The sequence below is a fragment of the Phoca vitulina genome, unplaced genomic scaffold (assembly GCF_004348235.1).
Source record: "Phoca vitulina isolate PV1807 unplaced genomic scaffold, GSC_HSeal_1.0 scaffold25, whole genome shotgun sequence".
NCBI classification, from domain to species: domain Eukaryota; kingdom Metazoa; phylum Chordata; class Mammalia; order Carnivora; family Phocidae; genus Phoca; species Phoca vitulina.
The window spans coordinates 45,689,725-45,702,422 of NW_022589728.1; the positions used below are offsets into that span (position 1 = coordinate 45,689,725).

Sequence of the window (12,698 nt, forward strand, 5' to 3'; positions counted from 1 at the left end):
GTAGAACAGAGAAAAGTATATGCTTAAGGATTTATTTGCATACACGGTTGGTAAAACTATAAAGAGAAGTAAGAGGATGATAATCACAAAAGTCAGGATAGTGGTTACCTCCAAGGGGGAGTGAGGGTGTTGTGATCGATAAGGGACCTTCAGGGGTCTTGGCAAAGTTTTATTTCCCAGCCCACGTAGTGGTTACATAAGTATTTGCTTCATGATATTCATTAAATCGTTGTTTGTTTTGTTTCTTAAATTCCACATATGAATGAAATATATGGTATTTGTCTTTCTCTGACTGACTTTAAGGAAGGCAAAAGATTTAATAATCTTGTCATTTTAAATCTCAGTAAATTATAAATCGGTAAGACAAAAAAGTATAACTCGTAACTTGCCTAGGAAAAGTAAAAGCAAATAAGTTTGATTCACATTATTTTTCTCACCAATATAGAAGTAAGGGTTTTACAACCTCAGCCTGAATATTTCTTAAGTGTTCTTCATTCCACTGAGATGCGTCTAGCAGTTTAAGTTTTGATAATATTTCTGCAGAAAGGTAGCAATCTCCATTGCTTACTAGATAGCATTTTTTCATCTTCTCAAGATGTCTAAAACAAAACAAATCCACACACATTCAACAAACCAAATGTTTTCACTTCTAAAATGTTTCAGACAAGTAATGAACTATCTCAAAACCAACACTGAGTTACAGGAGTACCAATGTGGAGATAAAAATATTTCTTACAATTATGGGAATAAGAAGGGTATTTTTGGTAGTTTGAACAATGGTCTTCCAAAGATGTCCATGTCCTAATTCCCAGAATCTCTGAACGTTACCTTACATGGTCGAAGGCATTCTGCAGATGTGATTAGGATTTTTTTTTAAGGATTCTATTTATCCATTTGAGAGAAAGAAAGAGGGACAGAGCGAGCACGAGCAGCGGAGAGAGGCACCCAGGGAGAAGCAGACTCCCTGCTGAGCTGGGAGCCCAACATTGGGCTCGACATGGAGCTTGACCCCAGGACCTGGAGATCACGACCTAAGCCGAAGGCAGGCGCTTAACCATCTGAGCCACCCACGCGCCCCAATGTGATTAGGATTTTGAGAAGATTATCCTAGATTATCTAGATGTCCCTAATGTAATCACAAGGGTCCTTCTAAGAAGGAGGCAGGAGGGTGAGTCATTGAGAAAAGATGTGCGGATAGAAGCAGACCTCAGAGAGAAGATGCTACATTGCTGGCTTGAAGACTGAGGAAAGGCCATGAACAAAGGAAAGTAGGTGACCTCTGGAAGCTGGAAAAAGCAAGGAAACGAATTCTCCCCTAGAGCCTCCAGAAAGAATGTAGCCCTACCCACCCTTGTTAGACTTCCTAATTCCAAACTGTGACAGAATAAATTTATGTTGCTTTAAAAGACTAAGATACTAATATACATCTTCCATGTAATCAAAGTTACAATAAAATCACTAATATTTATACAAAGGCTTTAAGAAGATACTATGTGAACTTTATTTAAAAGTCAGTAAAGTGGGGAGCCTGGGTGCCTCAGTCCTTAAGCGTCTGCCTTTGGCTCAGGTCATGATCCCAGGGTCCTGGGATCGAGCCCCACATTGGGTTCCCTGCTCGGCGGGAAGCCTGCTTCTCCCTCTCCCACTCCCCCTGCTTGTGTTCCTGCTCTCGCTGTCTCTCTCTCTGTCAAATAAGTAAATAAAATCTTTAAAAAAAAAGTCAATAAAATCCTAGAAATATAAAAAATAAATAAATAAAAATAAAAGCCATTAAATTTGTGGCAATCTGCTATAGCAACAACAGGAACTAATACAGGATTGATCCTGAAGAATTTATATAGGTTGCTTGCATATAACTTCCTTAATATATCTTGAAAAGTGGTAGTGGCTTTCTACTCCATGATCCATCAAGTCATGGCTGCATAATCAACCATTTGATAACCCCTGATCCTATAGGTATGCACAAAAATGAGCTCTATGATCTGAATGCCATTGAAATAAGTGGAATAACCCAGTTACTAGTATACACTCAGTCAAACCCTTCCTGGGAATTGCAATCTACTGTATTGATCTGCTTCAGAGCAGAAAGGAGAACATAGACAGGATAAAAACCTTCCTAAAGCAGGGTCCTCTTAAGGTTGTTAAGACTTACCGTAATCTAAAACACATGGGATAGGCAAATAAGGACCTGGACCCATCAGACAACCAGGAAGCTCTCTAGAGGATATGTGGCATATCTAGGAGATATCTTATTCAGATATGAATGTCCAAGTGGCATCCAACCAAAGATCACGGGATTTGTTAACTGAGCAGGCTGCTAGGAACAGCAGTCTCTTACCATGGCATAAGGTACATTTTATATAAGGTATCTGAAGTCAGTGTGGTTATATAACAGAAAAATTACTTTCTCTAAAAAATATATCACTACAGTGTTATAAAAATAAGACAGAATGATTGATTTGAAAGCAGGTTTAGAATCCATGGGAAAAAACATATGTGAACCCAAACAATTGCCGCTATTTGTATCTGAAAATTACAAAATCACAGAACTAGTAAAATCAGTATTATTATAATAAATGTTATTATTCATTTCTAAAAGTATAAATTACATTTTTATCTTTATTTCAGGCTTTCTGCCTGTGCTTAAGGAACCCAAACTAATATCCCATAATTAAAAAAAAAAACAAACAACTATTGAAAGTAAAAACTAGACATACCTTTGATGTCTTCTGGGGTCCTTAAGGACTTTCAACCTCTCAATATCCATCCATAATGACCAATATCTCTCTCCTAATGTATCTTTTATAAATTTCTTAAATCTTTCAAACTCCTTCCTATTGCCAATATCGTAAGCTTTGTGAGACATACACCAATCAGCCCTGGTTTCTGGTCCAATGCTCTCACTCTTTGAACTTGCTTGTTCTAACATCTCTTCTGACTTTTCACTTGTGATTTGAAATGTTTCACTTAACAAAGCATTCCTGCCAGGGATAGGCTCAAAACCCTCCTCAAGCACCACTTCTGTTACCTTGTTGAAATTTATATAATCTGGGCTTTCCATCAGTGGCTCATCAAAAATTTGATGAATTGCTACTCTCAATATAAAGGTTACATAAGATCTTAAAAATTCTTCCCATGTTGAGAAATGCAATATAAGGCTTTCATCAGCATCGCGTTGCCTCTCAAGGTATATTCTCAGAAGGGCTTGAGAAGGAGTGTCTTGTAGAGAGATGGACCCAATGTCTTCTTCTTCTTCTTCTTCAAAATGAGAAGTTAATCTAATGGTTTCAGATGAGTCCCTTTTTATCCTCGGGTGAATTCCATCATCAAAGATAAAGCTGTCTGCATTAAATCATAAAGGGCTATTAGATCAGATATGAATACAAAGTTGCTTTTATTATTAACTAGAGGTTGCAGAGCCAGCATGGTAAGTGGGTCTGGCACAGGTAGGGACTTCGTGTGCAGAAGGGGGAGTTCTGAAGCCACATTTGATACCACTAGAGAAAAAACTGCTAACAGGATTGGCCATGTCTTCCTTGGACATGGAAGTGGATAATGGTGGCAGATGAATGAAATATTTGACGTCCCTATTACAGAGGATCTTCAAAAAGACATCATGCACTTTTAAAATGTCATATTTGAGGCTGATATAGAATGTCAATAGGTAAAGGCCAAATCTATTAAACAATTAGAATATGTACATTAAGCAATTGTACATATTCTAATATGTCATGCTATAAGATAAAATAAAATTAGACAATCAATGAACAGATCAGAACTGGAGTCATATCAGTAATTTTTAAAAATTCACTATTTTAACCAAAAGATTCAATTACTATCATACTTACAACCTACTATCAAAATTACAAAATGGCATAAGGTACTTATGAAGGCTTACAAATACAAATGGATTGTTTCATACTTTTTCTAAAGACAGATAGTCTTTAGCTCTTATTTATTTTCTTCTTATTTAGAAATCAGTGAAATATCTGATGTCAGTGCTTTATTTCCATGGCAAATCTACCGCTTGAAATGCCACAGAGCAGGAAAACTGTTCTCATCTGTGTCCCACTTCAATGGCCATTTTCTCAGTAATAGGTTTCAAATCCCAATGAACTGGAAGTGTTTTATTACAATTTTTATTGAAAATGAAGATACTAAGTTCCCCCAATATTAAGAGACTAGACTTTTGTAAACCTATGAAAAGATACTGGGTATAAGTGGAGGGAGAGAACAAGGCCCTCATTTCTGTTCCCCACCCTCCTGCTACCCTTTCTCTACCCTTTCACTATCTTTGCTCTCCAATTTTCTACTTTACTATTTGGGGGAAACAGCAAGAAACCTATAAATTCAGCTATTTGCAATTAAGGAGACTATTTTCCTTCTTTACCTAGATTTAGGTTCAATTCTAGAGAACCCAGATTTAATGTCCTCAGAGGTTGCTTACACTTTTCAAAAGAATTAGGAACTTAGTGAATTGCTAAGTTCCTCTCCTGAATCACATTGCTAGATTTTTTCCTCTAGCAATATCATGTTAATGACACCCACTTCTGGAAGTTTCCTCCTATATCTATGAAAAGTTGGTATCATCCACAAAAGTTCCCCACGGTAGAAATGTATCTGTTTTTCAAGGAGAAAAACAAGTCTGAACTTAGAAGGAAAACTCAAGTTGCATGAACGACTATGTACTTTCAAGAGGAGAGAAAAGTTCCGCCCACTTAATTTCAAATATTTAATAATAAGAATCTGTAAGCTGTCACAGGAAGTAAAGACAAGACAAACATTTACTGACTGCCTATGAGGGACCTGGCACTAGGCCAGGCCTCTTCTAGACATTTAGTGTATATCATTATTCTCATCTTACAGATAAGAAAAGCAAGGCTCTCAAGAAGTGGAATAACTTTAAAAAGTCACACAGCTAATAAGCATTAACCCATCTAAACCCATTCTCTTTTTCCTATGCCACGTTGCCTCTCAAAAAACAGTAGAGGGGCGCCTAGATGGCTCAGTCAGTTAGTTAAGCATCTGACTTTTGATTTCGGCTCAGGTCATGATCTCAGGGTTGTGAGATCCAGCTCCACGGTGGGCTCTACGCTCAGCAGGGAGTCTGCTTGAGATTCTCTCTCCCTCTGCCCCTCCCCCTGCTCTATTTCTCTCTCTCTAAAATAAAGAAATAAATCTTTAAAAATAAAAACAGTGGGAAGTGAAGTGGGGGGGCGGGTAGGAATGGAGATTATTTTTCTCCCCCACCACTATGTGTTGCACTGGAAGATTAGAACACCAATAACCAAGGATTTAAGGAGTTTTGAAATCATTCTTGTCCTTTCTGCTTACCAGAAACAGATGAAGCAACCGGTGTTTCATGTTTGCTGTGGACTACACAAGATGGCAATGAAAACGTCGATGCTGTTTGAAGACTCTGTTTGGCTAATGCAAACCAATCTTTTGTTTGAGTATAGGAGGCCTAGGAAAAAAGGTGCACCTTTGTTTAACGTTAAGATCAGCAGTGTTCTCCCAGTTGCAGACCTTGACACATCATTAGAATGTTAAATTTGCATAGTGCAATATGGAAGGGAAAACTATGCCATGAAAGAAAAGAAAAATTCATTATTTGAGAATAATGGGAAGGAAATTTCAACTCAGATTATCTGGATATTAGATGACCAAAGGTAAAAATGAGCCCAAAATCCATCAAATCCTTCCCCACTCTTCCACCGGAGGCATGCAACCCTACTTGCCTGCTTCATTATAGAGTCAGGCCACCTCACCGTATCTTGGCAGTCACATGGCTCATCAGTTCTTGGCTCCATCCTTTGCCAGCTACTCCCACATTTACAACTTCCCAATTATTCCCTGCCCCTAATTCTGTCTGATCTGGCTCCACGTTTTTTATGACACCTCCCTAATATGACAGACTTACTCTCAGGAGCACTGAAAACCTCCCCAAGCTCAACTGCCCCTTTGCCGTAAATTCAGTTTTCACAGCTTTTCTTGGATTGTACGCTCCCTGAAAATTGATTCTTGACTCCATCTGCCCCTGGATGGAGCCTTCAATTTTTCCTTTCCTTTGTGCACCCTCAAGCCAGCTGACCCAATTCCCAAGCTGACCCTCAGCTTCCAGAACCCCAGTCCTGAGAAGCCCTTTTCTCAGCTTTCCTGGGAAAATTCCTCTGCCTGCCTCTCTCAGTAATATCCTCACAATCTTTCTAAAATAATCCAGATTGTTCAACAGAAGCAGAGAGGGGAGTGTCCAGCATTACTCTCCTTTCTCCTTTCTCCAGCTGAGTCAGCAGGTTGGCCCTTAGCCTCAGGAATACTCACAAAATAGGCAGGGTTCAAATGGAATAGGTATTGTTCTCTATGATACAGAATTAGCAGGGCAAGTTGGGCCACACAATGAAACCAAAAAGCAAGAGAGAGAAATGAAAAGTGCCACCTATATAATCACTACCCCTCTTAGAAGTTAGGTTTCCTGGGTGGATAAAAGCTTTGAAAGATTCTAATTTCCTTTTGTTCCCTCTTTTCCTTCCTTTAAAACCAAGTCATTTGGGCACCTGGGTGGCTCAGTTGATTAAGTGACTGCCTTCGGCTCAGTCTCAGGATAGAGTCCCGCATCGGGACTGCTCAGCAAGGAGTCTGCTTCTCCCTCTGACCCTCCCCACTCTCGTGCTCTCTCTCTCAAATAAATAAATAAAATCTTTAAAAAAAATAAAACCAAGTCATTTATTATTATATGTTCATTCAACATATATTTATTGAGTGACTACTCTATTCCAAGCAGTATCCTAAGCACTGAGAGAAGGCCAAAATAATGAAGAACTGTTAGGGAATTGAGAGAGGCCAATAAACAAAAGTCCTTGTTATTTCAACTGTGCAAAAAAGATTGCAAAGCAAAAATTAGAGAAGTAGTAAATAGTCAGTCAGACAAAAAAAGTAGGTAACTAGTCCACTTAATATGCTTGAAAGATGAGTCAATTGTTTGTGTTTAGATGTTTAATGAAGACTCAAAGAAATATTACCAGTTATCATCATAAAGATTAATCCTTATCTACAGTCATGATTTAAATGATTTAAGGGCTCAAAGAATTTTGAATCCTCAAAGTTCAAGAGCTATTAAGAAGATATTAGTGGGGCGATTGGGTGGCTCAGTTGGTTGAGCATCCAACTCTTGATCTTGGCTCAGGTCATGATCTCAGTGTCGTGAGATCAAGCCCTGTGTCAGGCTCCAAGCTCAGCGCAGAGTCTGCTTGTCCCTCTCCCTCCTCCTCTGCCCCTACCCCTCACTCTCTCTGTCTCTCTCTCTAAAATAAATAAATAAAAATAAAATCTTAAAAAAAGGATATTAGATAGTTAAAGTATTAATCAAGTGGACAGAATTGAGTTTTTTCATCACAGAAAATAGCAAAAGTAAACTAGCTTAAATTTTACTCTCTTATATTCAATTTAATTTACATGTAAGGAATCAGATTTATTTCCCTAGATTGATTCTTCCTGTTGTATGTTTACTGACCTGTACTATCAGTACATTTTTTATGACATTCCTGACATTCCTATAATACATAAGAGAAAAAATAAATACTTAAAAATAAGTATAAGAGAGAAGTACAATATGCTTTTCGTACATCCCTAGCATTAGCTCAGTGGAAATAATGCAACTGGCAAAATTTCAAACATTTTTGCCAAATATTACTGATAGAAATACCAAACTACAAAATTAAATAGGAACTACACATGAAAATAAATGGTCAGGTAAGATAGGTTAAGTCTATCTATTCTGACAGAGATGGCAAATAGTTTTCCTTTTGTATGACATCTTTGATGGATTGGAAGTGCTTGCCTAGAGGGCTGTGTTGAAAAGAATTTGGAGCCAAGTCCTAGCTCAGCAGGAAAATTGCCATGATTGATTAGCAATGTCTGTCATGAGTGGAAACTAGGAGAGCAGCAACACTTGGGCCACTTATTTGCAATTCCTGGTTTTGTACAGAGTTGTGTATAGGAAATGCGTTCCCAGAAAGAAGACCTGATAATTAGAGGCCAGAGATCAAACAATGGTTTTTACTACACCATGACTCTCCAAAAGGACATCTGATTCTAGGTTAGATCTCTTTAAATGCACTCATACAACCCAGCATTTCTTCATGGAGGACAAATTTATCTGATAACAGTTAAAGGGTCATGCATTTTACTACTGAGGAATAATCTTAACAATAGGGAGGAGAAGACCCAATTTATCATCATTTTGTACAAAAATTATAGATTCCAAACAATGAAAATTTTGCAATGAACAATGAAACCATGGATACAATTCAAGGTACCCTTCCTTGCTTCACGGGTGACACTGAGCATGTTCTTCAATCTTGCATTTGGTTCTCTGTACACATGAGGATAATAATACCAATTACATTTCAGGTGAAAGAGTGCAGAGTAAAGGAGTCAGCATAAATCCACAAAATGTTTTGCTAAATCTGCCTTAGAAGTACTTGAAGTCGGGGCACCTGGGTGGCTCAGTTGGTTAAGCATCTGCCTTCGGCTTAGGTCATGGTCCCGGGGTCCTGGGATCAAGCCCCATGTGGGGCTCCCTGCTCAGCGGGGAGTCTGTTTCTCCCTCTGCCTCTGCTCCTTTCCCCTGCTTGTGCACTCTCTCATTCTGTCTCTCTCAAATAAAAAAATCTTTAAAAAAAAAAAAAAGAAGAAGTACTTGAAGTCATTTCCCCTTTTCAAGTGGTACAAATGAAATTCCTATCCCTAAAATGAGAAGTCTCCTTGAAATGCCAAGTCATGAAGAAACACTCATACTTTTACCTCGCCAAGAGAAACGTAGAACTTTTTCATGATGATAACATTCTCTTCATCAACAACAGGTGGTGGTAGACTGGCTGGTTTTTTCAGGACCCAGGGGGAAAAATCTGCATTGAATGTGATGTTCATGCCTGATACACTCCATCTTACTTGTGAGACCAATTTGGCTAATCTGCATTTTAGAAAACATACAAACTTGAAATAAGTTTCAAATATGGTAGAATTCAGGAAAAAAAAAACCCTAAAATTTTATTTTATTTTCAAGTCCATCTCCTCACTCTGCACAATGATTCTCTTAGGATCTGCTAAAATTAATGGCTTATTCACAGAACTACTAATTAATAATTACTCTGTTTTAATTTATTTTACTTTGATTTTTAATATGGTGGTTCTAAGTATAGGTCAAATTTTAGTAAAATTTCAGAATGTTTAGGTACTTACACATTAAAAGTCAGGAAACATAAAAGAAAAATTTGGTCCACTATGACATTCTTTTTCATGACACATTTGTTTTTTAACAGCCTGCACATAAATACCATTATCACAAGTAGATAATTTTTAAAACATAATGATCTAACAAGCACAACTGAAATACATTTATTAGGTACTATTTCTTTGAGACCTCTTTGGAAAAGTTAAGTGATTTTTACAAATGCTCTATCACTCACATACTATAGCAGGTGGGATACAAACTCCAGTGGGTTTAAAAGTACGTGATTTTATCAAGAAAGTATGGAAAAATGATTTTAGGTTAAAAAAAAAAAAAAACCAGGCAATTAAAAAATAGGTTTGTTGATGGGACTATAATACCTGTATTCAAAGTAACAATCGCTTTCCAGAAATGCTGGAAGTCTTTCTTTTTTGATCCACTCAATACCTTCTTCACGACTGAGACACTATTAGAGGACAAGTGAAAAAGAAAAAGAGTCAAAGAGAATCACCTTTCAGGACAATTAAGGCCTAGTCACTAGAGCAATATTACCAGGAGCCCTGCCTCTACCTTCTGTTTGCACAAGAGAGAGCAAGAACCTCGGAGTCACACATTTGAAGCCATTGCTTGCCTTCAGGTACTTCTTTAATTCTCTCAACAACCCTGCATCAACTATTAGACCCATTTTACAGATTAACAAACTGAATCCAGAGAAGTTAAGTAACTTATTGAAGGAGGAGGTATGAGAAAAAAAAGTCACTCTCGGTATTTTCACAGTCGCAAAATGGGTTAAAAATAATCACAAACAGAAAAAGAGCTAACCAGAACACTTGATAAGGTCACTATGGTCACGACAGGCCCCTCTGTCCTTCCAGTTTTAGAAAATTTGGTTAAATATTTAACATCCCAGACACTATCCTGGGAATACCAAGGTTAGCAAGAAAGATAAGGCCCTGAGGCACTTGGGTGGCTCAGTAGGTCAAGCATCTGCCTTTGGCTCAGGTCATGATCCCGGGGTCCTGGGATTGAGCCCCGCATCGGACTCCCTGCTCAGCGGGGAGTCTGCTCCTCCCTCTTCTTGTGCTGTCTCACTCTGTCAAGTGAATAAATAAAATCTTAGAAAGGAAGGGAGGAAGGAAGGAAGGAAGGAAGGAAGGAAGGAAGGAAGGAAGGAAGATAGATAAAGCCGTGCTTTTAAGGAGTTTACAGGTAATTCAATAAGCAATAGTAGTAGAGTGCAGTAAATGCCACAAGTTCAGGCTTCTGTGGGAGGACACCTGGGCACTAAAACCAGCAAAGGTTTCCCCGAGAGCATGCCATTCACTCTGACCTGACGCGTGATTAGCTTGGTGAAGAGGAGAGCAGGAGAGGAAACGAAGGTAAGTCTAGTATGACTAGATCGCAGGGTGAGGTTTGAGGAAAGGAGGGAAGCAAGCCGGAGAAGCAGGCAGGCCTAATTATGAATTATCTTTTAAATGACAGTAAGGAGTTTAGATTTTATTTTGAGGTTGTGAGGGCCACACAAAATCATGGAAGAGTTACTGAGTTGCTGTTCATTCTCAAACATTTACCCACTATTGATTCTCTTTTTGTCTTATATTCACTTTTTTCCAGAATTCTAAAGAATGTCAGTACTTTGAACACTAAACGAATGCTCCTGGACAAGTAAAACCACCAGTGAAGTACCCATGGCAGTGAGGCAAGGGTGTCTGCATTTATGTGGCTTCCACTGATTATCTGCGAACGCAACAGTTGTGCTGTGATAGTAACATCAGTCAACACAGAGCCCTGCTGACTCCAGGGAGGAAATTAAAGGCTCACAGAGTAGTACTGCCAACATCTGATGGGCTGATGTTCTTGAGCATGCACCTGCGCTCAACACTGCTTGCGTGTGGCATGAAGTCATTAGGCTCCCCAAGGCTGGAAGACTGAGGGAACAATGGTTTCCTTCTGTTCAGCCCAAAACATCCATTTGACCCTGACCAAAGACTATCTTCTGGGTAATGAAGAAACAGAAGAAAGTTTGGAAGCAGCCAGCACCTGAACAGTAGCATCTCGTTGGTGGTCTTAGTGCCCACGAGTGAGATACGCAGGACACGTGGATCCTGTAGCCAGAAAAACTCCCAATAGGCCTCCACATATAGTACACACTGACAGCTACACACGACTCTCGGATTCTCATCAGCAATGCAATCGATGTGTCCCAGAAAGACACCAGACCACGTATTAAGGTCGGTACACCCCCTTGAGGAATACTACAAGGTGGTCAAGGCTAGTCAGTCATACAAAATCAATTTGCCTAATATTTAATGAACAGTTCACCAATAACTCATCCCCTTTTGAAGGTCTTTGCATCTATCTAACCCAAAAATGAAATGGAATGAAAAGTTTAAAAGGAATAAAATCAAAACTGAAGAAAAGTCTTTAGTCAGACTGCCAAAATGTCCCTTCAAGGTGTTTACAAATAACTAAAATATAAACACCAAAAAAACACAGAACAATCTTGTCAAACATAAAATGACAACTTAATAAATACCTATGAAAAACACAGAAATAATTTACCTATGGTAAAATTATTTAATCCTTAAAACTAAAAAAAAAAAAATACATACAGTAAAAATCCATCCTTTTTAGTAACCACTTCTACAAGTTTTAACAAATACTTACGGTTGTATAACCATGACTGCAATCAAGATAGAGAATAGTTCCTACATCCTCCAAACTTCCTCATACCACTTTGCATTCAATGACCCCCTCTAACCCCAGGCCCTGGCAACCACCAATTAGTTCTCCACAGTTTTGCCTTTTCCAAAGTGTCATATAATTGGAATCAGTATAGTACGCAGCTTCCTTCATTTAGCATGATGCATTTGAGATTGACCTATGTTCTTAGATGGATCACTAGTTCATTCCTCTCTCCTCCTCTTCAGCTTAGTACTCCACTGTATGGATGAACCATAGTTTGTTTATTCACTCCCCATTCAAGGAAATTTGGGTTTATTATAGCTTTTGGTGATTATAAATAAAGGAACTTCAGACTTGCACATATAGGTTTTTGTGTGAACAGAACTGTTCGTTTCTCTTGGGTAATATGCGGGAGTAGGATAGATGGGTAGTATGGTGTATGTTTAACTTAGAAAGCTGACTGCCAAGCTGTTTTCCAAAATGGAATTCGCATCAACGATGTAAGAGTTCCAACTGCTCTACACCTTGACTGGCACTTGGTATTGTCAATGTGTGTTGCATAATTAACTCATTCTAAAAGGTGTATAGAAATAGTTCATTGAGATTTGTGTGTGTGTCTACACACACACTGCTTTTTTTATAACAACTTCGAGATATAATTCACATTCCATATAATTCACCCATTTAAAATATATAATCCAATGGGTTTTAGTACATTCCCAAACCATCACCATGATAAAATGTCATCACCTTCCAGAAAACCTCATATCCACTAGCAGTCACT

At 38.4% G+C, this 12,698-nt stretch overlaps 1 protein-coding gene across 1 annotated transcript in view; it reads right to left on the reverse strand.

Moving 5' to 3' along the window:
* Nucleotides 1-12,698, reverse strand: part of RGS22 (regulator of G protein signaling 22) — a 118,639-nt gene that overhangs the window by 71,232 nt on the left and 34,709 nt on the right. The window contains exons 5-9 of the mRNA XM_032421902.1: nt 9,610-9,695; nt 8,803-8,971; nt 5,335-5,464; nt 2,718-3,342; nt 438-599 (exon numbers count right to left, since the gene is read on the reverse strand). Coding sequence (XP_032277793.1) covers nt 438-599; nt 2,718-3,342; nt 5,335-5,464; nt 8,803-8,971; nt 9,610-9,695 — 1,172 coding nt within the window. The remainder of the gene's footprint in view (nt 1-437; nt 600-2,717; nt 3,343-5,334; nt 5,465-8,802; nt 8,972-9,609; nt 9,696-12,698) is intronic.